This window comes from Protopterus annectens, chromosome 16.part0 (assembly GCF_019279795.1).
Source record: "Protopterus annectens isolate FY-2018-M chromosome 16.part0, PAN1.0, whole genome shotgun sequence".
Taxonomy (NCBI): Eukaryota; Metazoa; Chordata; order Ceratodontiformes; family Protopteridae; genus Protopterus; species Protopterus annectens.
In genome coordinates, this window is record NC_056750.1 from 870,307,941 (window position 1) to 870,320,814 (window position 12,874).

A 12,874-nucleotide genomic window follows, 5' to 3' on the forward strand; every position below is an offset into this window, starting at 1 on the left:
CAGCACTGATACCCACTCTTGCGTAGCCTGACAACGGTGTCACCCTGGCACCTACACCAGACTCCAAACCTGCTTTCTCAGCAGGAGGGACAGATTTTGTATCCAAAATTGCAAACCCTAAATCTTACAGCCTGGGTTATTCCTTAAATACTTCACCAGCAACCCTAAGCAAACAGGTGCTGGACATCATCTTTGAAGCCAGAAGCCCCAGTACTAGGAAATTCTATGCTGAAAAGTGGAAAAGGTATTATTCTTGGATTCAGTCTAAAGGAAAGGACACAGCACTGCCCTCCTTACCTCTAATCCCGGATTACCTAGCAGAACTACTCCACAGAGGCTTATCCTTCTCCTCCATTAAGATCCATGCCTCTGCCATCTCAGCTCATTACAATACGGTGCCACCTCTATTATCTCACCCTCTCATCAAACCGTTCCTAAGAGGGGCAAACAACTTAAGGCCACTAAAGAGAGCCCCCACCCCTGCCTGGGACCTTAGCTTTGTATTGGAAAAGCTCACACTTCCCCCATTTGAACATCAGTAGCGTTAAAATTCCTTGATTCTAGCCATCACTTCAGCTAGAAGAGTGAGTTACAAGCACTGATGGCTGTGGAACCCTCCATTATTTTTCATGCTGATAGGATTTCCCTCAGGATTAACTCTTCCTTTATGCCTAAAGTGGTGTCCAGTGTGGCTCTCAACCAATCCATCCATTTGCCAACCTTCTTCCCTAATCCTCAAAATAAAGGGGAAAGGATCCTGCACTCTTTGGATGTGCACAGACAGCTCAGGTCCTACCTTGATAGGACTAAGTCTTTCAGAAAATCTGACCAGCTGCTAGTCAGCTTTGCAACAGGGGCAAAGGGTAAGGCCATTTCAAAGCAAACCATTTCCAAATGGATAACACACTGCATCCGTTTCTGCTACAAACACCATGGAAAACCAACCCCTCAGGGAGTCAGAACACATTCCACTAGGACTACATCTACCTCTGCAGCATTTCTCAGGGGAGTCCCTACCAGCGACATACTGGAAGCTGCTCCCTGGAGTTCTGTACACACCTTTATCAAGCATTACCACCTGCTTGTCTTTTCCAAATCCAGGGCAAGATTTGTTACAGCAGTCTTGCAAGGCCTACTAGCCAGCCCTAACTCTTCTTGACTGCCTCCACCCATTTGTCAGCTTTGGGAATCAACCCAAGTGTGATAACCGCAAAAGTGAAACATGAAGAACGTAGTACAGTTGTGTACAATTACCATAAATGTAGATGTTTGAGTGTATTCACTGTTGCAGTCCTGGTTTCCCTCTCTCCAGCCCCACCCTGGTTTTCTCTGTCTCTTTATCTTTCCTCTCTGTGGCTGTTCCTACTGGTATTGGTATTTACGTTTTACTGGTGGTGTTTTCCCCACCATATCCTAGCTCCCTATTTGGGGGCTCCTGACATTTGGGGCAAGAAAAACTGATGTAATGGTGTTGGCTGCCTGTTTTTATACCCCTGACGACCTGCCATCATGGAAGAAGTGGCAGTATCTGATGCAAAAATACTAAGTCTCTGGTTTATGGGCTGACTGAGGGCTATCTGCAGGCAGATAACCCAGGTGTGATAACTGCAACAGTGAATACACTCAAACATCTACATTTATGGTAAGTATATACAAGTGTACTTTTTTACCTTTGTAACCATCTCTTTTCTCTGATTTTTCCACAGGTACCAATACCCATCACTGGACCAGCTATCCGAGATGTTCGCCTGTGTATTACAGCACTTCAAGTGAGTTTTTCATACTGCTGTTTGCTTGTGATTTCTGTTTTATGTACAGTCCTTGCTATAGACAGACAGTGCTTACATTTAATCTTTTCTTCATATTTAAACCCCATAACTAAAATCTAATGTTTTGCATTATGTTCAGAAAGAAGGATAATGGCATCATGAAGCACTGCATATGTCAGATTATGTAGTGCTGACATCACACTGTGCAGCACTGCATATGTCAGATTATGTAGTGCTGGCATCACACAGTGCAGCACTGCATATGTCAGATTATGTAGTGCTAGCATCACACTGTGCAGCACTGCATATGTCAGATTATGTAGTGCTGGCATCACACTGTGCAGCACTGCATATGTCAGATTATGTAGTGCTGACATCACACTGTGCAGCACTGCATATGTCAGATTATGTAGTGCTGGCATCACACTGTGCAGCACTGCATATGTCAGATTATGTAGTGCTGGCATCACACTGTTCTGCACTGCATATGTCAGATTATGTAGTGCTGGCATCACACTGTGCTGCACTGCATATGTCAGATTATGTAGTGCTGGCATCACACTGTGCAGCACTGCATATGTCAGATTATGTAGTGCTGGCATCACACTGTGCAGAACTGCATATGTCAGATTATGTAGTGCTGGCATCACACTGTGCTGCACTGCATATGTCAGATTATGTAGTGCTGACATCACAATGTGCAGAACTGCATATGTCAGATTATGTAGTGCTGGCATCACAATATGCGGCTCTGCATATGTCAGATTATGTAGTGCTGGCATCACACTGTGCAGCACTGCATATGTCAGATTATGTAGTGCTGACATCACACTGTGCAGCACTGCATATGTCAGATTATGCAGGGCTGACATCGTTCAGCTTGCTACATATGTCTAAATATGTAGCACTAACATCATGTAGCAGGTTGCATAGTGCAGATTATGTAGTGCTGACATCTCACTGTGCTGCATATGTCAGATTATGTAGTGCTGCTATCACACAGCAAGCTACATATCTCAGAATATGCAGCACTGATTTCATGTAGAAGGCTGCATAGTGCATATTATGTAGTGCTGACATCACACTGTGCAGAACTGCATATGTCAGATTATGTAGTGCTGACATCACAATGTGCAGAACTGCATGTGTCAGATTATGTAGTGCTGGCATCACAATATGCAGCACTGCATATGTCAGATTATGTAGTGCTGGCATCACACTGTGCAGCACTGCATATGTCAGATTATGTAGTGCTGACATCACACTGTGCAGCACTGCATATGTCAGATTATGCAGGGCTGACATCGCTCAGCTTGCTACATATGTCTAAATATGTAGCACTAACATCATGTAGCAGGTTGCATAGTGCAGATTATGTAGTGCTGACATCTCACTGTGCTGCATATGTCAGATTATGTAGTGCTGCCATCACACAGCAAGCTACATATCTCAGAATATGCAGCACTGATTTCATGTAGAAGGCTGCATAGTGCATATTATGTAGTGCTGACATCACACGGTACTGCATATGTCAGATTATGCAGTGCTGACATCACTTAGCAGGCTGCATATTTAAGAGTATGTTGTGCTGGCATCATGCAGCACTGCAAATGTCAGATTGTGTATTGCTGACATCACTCAGCAGGCTACATATGTAACCTGACATCATGTAGCAGGCTCGATAGGGCAGAGTATGTAGTGCTGACATCACATGGTGCTGCATATATGAAAGTATGTAGTGCTGGCATCACACTGTGCTGCATAGGTCAGATTATGTAGTGCTGACATCACACCATGCTGCATAGGTCAGAATATGTAGTGCTGACATCACACCATGCTGCATATGTCAGATTATGTAGTGCTGACATCACACCATGCTGTATATGTCAGATTATGTAGTGCTGACATCACACTGTGCTGCATATGTCAGACTATGTAGTCCTGACATCACACTGTGCTGCATATGTCAGATTATGTAGTGCTGACATCACACTGTGCTGCATATGTCAGATTATGTAGTGCTGACATCACACCATGCTGCATATATCAGATTATGTAGTGCTGACATCACACCATGCTGCATATGTCAGATTATGCAGTGCTGACATCGCTCAGCAGGCTTACATATGTCTAAATATGTAGCACTGACATGTAGCAGGTTGCATGGTGGAGATTATGTAGTGCTGACATCACACTGCGCTGCATATGTCAGATTATGTAGTGCTGACATCACACAGCAAGCTACATGTCAGAATATACAGTACTGACATCATGTAGAAGGCTGCATAGTGCATATTATGTAGTGCTCACATCACACGTTACTGCATATGTCAGATTATGCAGTGCTGACATCACACTGTGCAGCACTGCATATGTCAGATTATGTAGCGCTGGCATCACACTGTGCAGCACTGCATATGTCAGATTATCTAGCGCTGACAACACACTGTGCAGCACTGCATATGTCAGATTATGAATTGCTGACATCACACGGTGCTGCATATGTCAGATTATGTAGTGCTGACATCACACCATGCTGCATATGTCAGATTATGTAGTGCTGACATCACACCATGCTGCATATGTCAGATTATGTAGTGCTGACATCACACTACACTGCATATGTCAGATTATGTAGTGCTGACATCACACCATACTGCATATGTCATATTATGTAGTGCTGACATCACACAGTGCTGCATATGTCAATTATGTTGTGCTGACATCACACCGTGCTGCATGTCAGATTGTAGTGCTGACATCACACCATGCTGAATATGTCAGATTATGTAGTGCTGACATCACATCATGCATATGTCAGATTATGTAGTGCTGACGTCACACCATGCTGCATGTGTCAGATTATGTAGAGCTGACATCTCACCATGATGCATAGGTTAGATTATGTAGTGCTGACATCACACCATGCTGCATAGGCCAGATTATGTAGTGCTGACATCACACCATGCTGCATAGGTCATATTATGTAGTGCTGACATCACACCATGCTGCATAGGTCATATTATGTAGTGCTGACATCACACCATGCTGCATGTCAGATTATGTAGTGCTGACATCACACCGTGCTGTATATGTCAGATTATGTAGTGCTGACATCACACCATGCTGCATATGTCAGATTATGTAGTGCTGACATCACACCATGCTGCTTATGTCAGATTATGTAGTGCTGACATCACACCATGCTGCATATGTCAGGGATCACACCGTGCTGCATGTATATCTTGTGTCTGGAAATTCTGGGCTTTTTACATAATAGTAACAATACATAATTTCGTTCGTATCCTTAATAGTCCACTCTGTTGTCTTTATGGCTCTTTTCTGGCCAATCAATTTTGTTGTACTCTTAAATATGTCAGATTATGTGGTGTTGACATCACACCATGCTGCATATGTCATATTATGCAGGTCTGATATCGCTCATTCATCTTGCTACATATGTCTAAATATGTAGCACTGACATCATGTAGCAGGTTGCATAGTGCAGATTATGTAGTGCTGACATCACACTGTGCCTCATATGTCAGATTAGGTAGTGCTGACATCACACCATGATGCATATATCAGATTATGTAGTGCTGACATCACACCATGCTGCATATGTCAGATTATGCAGGTCTGATATCGCTCATTCATCTTGCTACATATGTCTAAATATGTAGCACTGACATCATGTAGCAGGTTGCATAGTGCAGATTATGTAGTGCTGACATCACACTGTGCCTCATATGTCAGATTATGTAGTGCTGACATCACACCATGATGCATATATCAGATTATGTAGTGCTGACATCACACCATGCTGCATATGTCAGATTATGCAGTGCTGACATCGCTCAGCAGGCTACATATGTCTAAATATGTAACACTGACATGTAGCAGGTTGCATAGTGGAGATTATGTAGTGCTGACATCACACTGTGCTGCACATGTCAGATTATGTAGTGCTGACATCACACAGCAAGCTACATGTCAGAATATGCAGTACTGACATCATGTAGAAGGCTGCATAGTGCATATTATGTAGTGCTGACATCACACGGTACTGCATATGTCAGATTATGCAGTGCTGGCATCACACTGTGCAGCACTGCATATGTCAGATTATGTAGCGCTGGCATCACACTGTGCAGCACTGCATATGTCAGATTATGTAGCGCTGGCATCACACTGTGCAGCTCTGCCTATGTCAGATTATATAGCGCTGACATCACACTGTGCAGCACTGCATATGTCAGATTATGTATTGCTGACATCACACAGTGCGGCATATGTCAGATTATGTAGTGCTTACATCACACCATACTGCATATGTCAGATTATGTTGTGCTGACATCACACCATGCTGCATGTCAGATTATGTAGTGCTGACATCACACCATGATGCATATGTCATATTATGTAGTGCTGACATCACACCATGTTGCATATATCAGATTATGTAGTGCTGACATCACTGTGTGCAGCACTGTATATATCAGATTATGCACTGCTGACATCACACCATGCTGCATATGTCATATTATGTAGTGCTGACATCACACCATGCTGCATATGTCAGATTATGTAGTGCTGACATCACACCATGCTGCATATGTCAGATTATGTAGTGCTGACATCACACCATACTGCATAGGTCAGATTATGTAATGCTGACATCACACCATGCTGCATATGTCAGATTATGTAGTGCTGACATCACACCATGCTGTATATGTCAGATTATGTAGTGCTGATATCACACCATGCTGCATATATCAGATTATGTAGTGCTGACATCACACCATGCTGCCTATGTCAGATTATGCAGTGCTGGCATCGCTCAGCAGGCTACATATAAATATATAATGTCTAAATATGTAGCACTGACATGTAGCAGGTTGCATAGTGGAGATTATGTAGTGCTGACATCACACTGTGCTGCATATGCCAGATTATGTAGTGCTGACATCACACAGCAAGATATATGTCAGAATATGCAGTACTGACATCATGTAGAAGGCTGCATAGTGCATATTATGTAGTGCTGACATCACACGGTACTGCATATGTCAGATTATGCAGTGCTGACATCACACCATGCTGTATATGTCAGATTATGTAGTGCTGATATCACACCATGCTGCATATATCAGATTATGTAGTGCTGACATCACACCATGCTGCATATGTCAGATTATGTAGTGCTGATATCACACCATGCTGCATATATCAGATTATGTAGTGCTGACATCACACCATGCTGCCTATGTCAGATTATGCAGTGCTGGCATCGCTCAGCAGGCTACATATAAATATATAATGTCTAAATATGTAGCACTGACATGTAGCAGGTTGCATAGTGGAGATTATGTAGTGCTGACATCACACTGTGCTGCATATGCCAGATTATGTAGTGCTGACATCACACAGCAAGATACATGTCAGAATATGCAGTACTGACATCATGTAGAAGGCTGCATAGTGCATATTATGTAGTGCTGACATCACACGGTACTGCATATGTCAGATTATGCAGTGCTGACATCACACTGTGCAGCACTGCATATGTCAGATTATGTAGCGCTGGCATCACACTGTGCAGCACTGCATATGTCAGATTATGTAGCGCTGGCATCACACTGTGCAGCTCTGCCTATGTCAAATTATATAGCGCTGACATCACACTGTGCAGCACTGCATATGTCAGATTATGTATTGCTGACATCTCACTGTGCTGCATATGCCAGATTATGTAGTGCTGCCATCACACAGCAAGCTACATATCTCAGAATATGCAGCACTGATTTCATGTAGAAGGCTGCATAGTGCATATTATGTAGTGCTGACATCACACGGTACTGCATATGTCAGATTATGCAGTGCTGACATCACTTAGCAGGCTGCATATTTAAGAGTATGTCGTGCTGGCATCATGCAGCACTGCAAATGTCAGATTGTGTATTGCTGACATCACTCAGCAGGCTACATATGTAACCTGACATCATGTAGCAGGCTCGATAGGGCAGAGTATGTAGTGCTGACATCACATGGTGCTGCATATATGAAAGTATGTAGTGCTGGCATCACACTGTGCTGCTTAGGTCAGATTATGTAGTGCTGACATCACACCATGCTGCATAGGTCAGAATATGTAGTGCTGACATCACACCATGCTGCATATGTCAGATGATGTAGTGCTGACATCACACCATGCTGTATATGTCAGATTATGTAGTGCTGACATCACACTGTGCTGCATATGTCAGATTATGTAGTGCTGACATCACACTGTGCTGCATGTGTCAGATTATGTAGTGCTGACATCACACTGTGCTGCATGTGTCAGATTATGTAGTGCTGACATCACACTGTGCTGCATATGTCAGATTATGTAGTGCTGACATCACACCATGCTGCATATATCAGATTATGTAGTGCTGACATCACACCATGCTGCATATGTCAGATTATGCAGTGCTGACATCGCTCAGCAGGCTTACATATGTCTAAATATGTAGCACTGACATGTAGCAGGTTGCATGGTGGAGATTATGTAGTGCTGACATCACACTGTGCTGCATCTGTCAGATTATGTAGTGCTGACATCACACAGCAAGCTACATGTCAGAATATGCAGTACTGACATCATGTAGAAGGCTGCATAGTGCATATTATGTAGTGCTCACATCACACGTTACTGCATATGTCGGATTATGCAGTGCTGACATCACACTGTGCAGCACTGCATATGTCAGATTATGTAGTGCTGGCATCACACTGTGCAGCACTGCATATGTCAGATTATGTATTGCTGACATCACACGGTGCTGCATATGTCAGATTATGTAGTGCTGACATCACACCATGCTGCATATGTCAGATTATGTAGTGCTGACATCACACTATACTGCATATGTCAGATTATGTAGTGCTGACATCACACCATACTGCATATGTCATATTATGTAGTGCTGACATCAAGCAGTGTTGCATATGTCAATTATGTAGTGCTGACATCACACCGTGCTGCATGTCAGATTGTAGTGCTGACATCACACCATGCTGAATGTCAGATTATGTAGTGCTGACATCACATCGTGCATATGTCAGATTATGTAGTGCTGACATCACACCATGCTGCATGTGTCAGATTATGTAGAGCTGACATCTCACCATGATGCATAGGTTAGATTATGTAGTGCTAACATCACACCATGCTGCATAGGCCAGATTATGTAGTGCTGACATCACACCATGCTGCATAGGTCATATTATGTAGTGCTGACATCACACCATGCTGCATAGGTCATATTATGTAGTGCTGACATCACACCATGCTGCATATGTCAGATTATGTAGTGCTGACATCACACCGTGCTGTATATGTCAGATTATGTAGTGCTGACATCACACCATGCTGTATGTCAGATTATGTAGTGCTATCACACAGTGCTGCATATGTCAGATTATGTAGTGCTGACATCACACCATGCTGCATATATCAGATTATGTAGTGCTGACATCACACCATGCTGCCAATGTCAGATTATGCAGTGCTGGCATCGCTCAGCAGGCTACATATAAATATATAATGTCTAAATATGTAGCACTGACATGTAGCAGGTTGCATAGTGGAGATTATGTAGTGCTGACATCACACTGTGCTGCATATGCCAGATTATGTAGTGCTGACATCACACAGCAAGATACATGTCAGAATATGCAGTACTGACATCATGTAGAAGGCTGCATAGTGCATATTATGTAGTGCTGACATCACACGGTACTGCATATGCCAGATTATGCAGTGCTGACATCACACCATGCTGCTTATGTCAGATTATGTAGTGCTGACATCATTCCATGCTGCATATGTCAGATTATGTAGTGCTGACATCACACCATGCTGCATATGTCAGGGATCACACCGTGCTGCATGTATATCTTGTGTCTGGAAATTCTGGGCTTTTTACATAATAGTAACAATACATAATTTCGTTCTTATCCTTAATAGTCCACTCTGTTGTCTTTATGGCTCTTTTCTGGCCAATCAATTTTGTTGTACTCTTAAATATGTCAGATTATGTGGTGTTGACATCACACCATGCTGCATATGTCATATTATGCAGGTCTGATATCGCTCATCTTGCTACATATGTCTAAATATGTAGCACTGACATCATGTAGCAGGCTGCATAGTGCAGATTATGTAGTGCTGACATCACACTGTGCCTCATATGTCAGATTATGTAGTGCTGACATCACACCATGATGCATATATCAGATTATGTAGTGCTGACATCATACCATGCTGCATATGTCAGATTATGCAATGTTGACATCGCTCAGCAGGCTACATATGTCTAAATATGTAGCACTGACATGTAGCAGGTTGCATAGTGGAGATTATGTAGTGCTGACATCACACTGTGCTGCACGTCAGATTATGTAGTGCTGACATCACACAGCAAGCTACATGTCAGAATATGCAGTACTGACATCATGTAGAAGGCTGCATAGTGCATATTATGTAGTGCTGACATCACATGGTACTGCATATGTCAGATTATGCAGTGCTGACATCACACTGTGCAGCACTGCATATGTCAGATTATGTAGCGCTGGCATCACACTGTGCAGCACTGCATATGTCAGATTATGTAGCGCTGGCATCACACTGTGCAGCTCTGCATATGTCAGATTATATAGCACTGACATCACACTGTGCAGCACTGCATATGTCAAATTATGTATTGCTAACATCACACGGTGCTGCATATGTCAGATTATGTAGTGCTGACATCACACCATGCTGCATATGTCAGATTATGTTGTGCTGACATCACACCATGCTGCATGTCAGATTATGTAGTGCTGACATCACATCATGCTGCATATGTCATATTATGTAGTGCTGACATCACACCATGTTGCATATATCAGATTATGTAGTGCTGACATCACTGTGTGCAGCACTGTATATATCAGATTATGTACTGCTGACATCACACCATGCTGCATATGTCAGATTATGTAGTGCTGACATCACACCATGCTGCATGTGTCAGATTATGTAGTGCTGACATCACACCATGCTGCATATGTCAGATTATGTAGTGCTGACATCACACCATACTGCATATGTCAGATTATGTAGTGCTGACATCACACCATACTGCATATGTCATATTGTGTAGTGCTGACATCACACAGTGCTGCATATGTCAGATTATGTAGTGTTGACATCACACCGTGCTGCATGTCAGATTATGTAGTGCTGACATCACACCATGCTGCATATGTCAGATTATGTAGTGCTGACATCACATCATGCATATGTCAGATTATGTAGTGCTGACATCACACCATGCTGCATGTGTCTGATTATGTAGTGCTGACATCTCACCATGCTGTATAGGTTAGATTATGTAGTGCTGACATTTGCTGCATAGGTCAGATTATGTAGTGCTGACATCACACCATGCTGCATAGGTCAGATTAAGTAATGCTGACATCACACCATGCTGCATATGTCAGATTATGTAGTGCTGACATCACACCATGCTGCATATGTCAGATTATGTAGTGCTGATATCACACCATGCTGCATATATCAGATTATGTAGTGCTGACATCACACCATGCTGCCTATGTCAGATTATGCAGTGCTGGCATCGCTCAGCAGGCTACATATAAATATATAATGTCTAAATATGTAGCACTGACATGTAGCAGGTTGCATAGTGGAGATTATGTAGTGCTGACATCACACTGTGCTGCATATACCAGATTATGTAGTGCTGACATCACACAGCAAGCTACATGTCAGAATATGCAGTACTGACATCATGTAGAAGGCTGCATAGTGCATATTATGTAGTGCTGACATCACACGGTACTGCATATGTCAGATTATGCCGTGCTGACATCACACTGTGCAGCACTGCATATGTCAGATTATGTAGCGCTGGCATCACACTGTGCAGCACTGCATATGTCAGATTATGTAGCGCTGGCATCACACAGTGCAGCACTGCATATGTCAGATTATGTAGCGCTGGCATCACACTGTGCAGCACTGCATATGTCAGATTATGTAGCACTGGCATCACACTGTGCAGCACTGCATATGTCAGATTATGCAGGGCTGACATCACTTAGGCTGCATATTTAAGAGTATGTCATGCTGGCGTCATGCAGCACTGCAAATGTCAGATTATATATTGCTGACATCACTCAGCAGGCTACATATGTATCCTGACATCATGTAGCAGGCTCGATAGGGCAGAGTATGTAGTGCTGACATCACATGGTGCTGCATATATGAAAGTATGTAGTGCTGACATCACTCAGTAATGTACACATGTCAGAGTATGTAATGCTGACATTACACAGAGCTGCATATTTCAGAATATGTAGTGCTGACATTAACCAGTGCTGCATTTGTCAGAGTTTGTAGTACTGACATCATGTAGCAGGCTGCATAGATCAGAGCATGTGGTGTTGACATCATGCAGCAGGCTGCATAGTGGGAGTATGTAATACTGACATCATGCAGCAGGTAGTATAAGACAGAGAGTATGTAGTGTTGACGTCATGCAGCAGACTAACTTAGGCAGAGTATGTGGTACTGACATGACATACCAGGTTGCATAGGGTCCTGATGGTGAGACGAAAAGTCATCAAGCAAAAGGAGCATAGTAGTGCTGAAATTGAATTCATCCTCAAGTCTTGGTGGGTACCTTCATGAGGTGGACCCTGTTTTTCACAAAATCTTTCCAAGGCGACACTGAAATATAGACTGTATTTATGTAGCATGTATCATGGACAGAAGTAAATCAAAAATAAAAAAGGGGTCTATATTATATATTCAAAGTTTCAAAACTTTGAATCCCATATGTTCGACAACATATGATCGAAGTTTGAAACTTCAAATATATAATAAAACATCAAAAAATAAAACTTATCTTAACGCTCCGAGCAGGGGGGCAAGCCCCCATGCACCCCCATCCCCCCTACTTAAATATACCGACTCCGAGATCACACTTCATTGCAGAAAAGGGAAATTCTCCCATTCTGCACCGTATGGTGCCATTACATTT

The 12,874-nt window shown here is 42.8% G+C and overlaps 1 protein-coding gene across 1 annotated transcript in view; it reads left to right on the forward strand.

The window, feature by feature from the left end:
• The window catches only part of NDRG2 (NDRG family member 2), a 2,287,731-nt gene that overhangs the window by 717,791 nt on the left and 1,557,066 nt on the right, over positions 1–12,874 (forward strand). Inside the window, exon 5 of the mRNA XM_044058563.1 lies at positions 1,707–1,769. Within this exon, the coding sequence (XP_043914498.1) occupies positions 1,707–1,769 (63 nt within the window). The remainder of the gene's footprint in view (positions 1–1,706; positions 1,770–12,874) is intronic.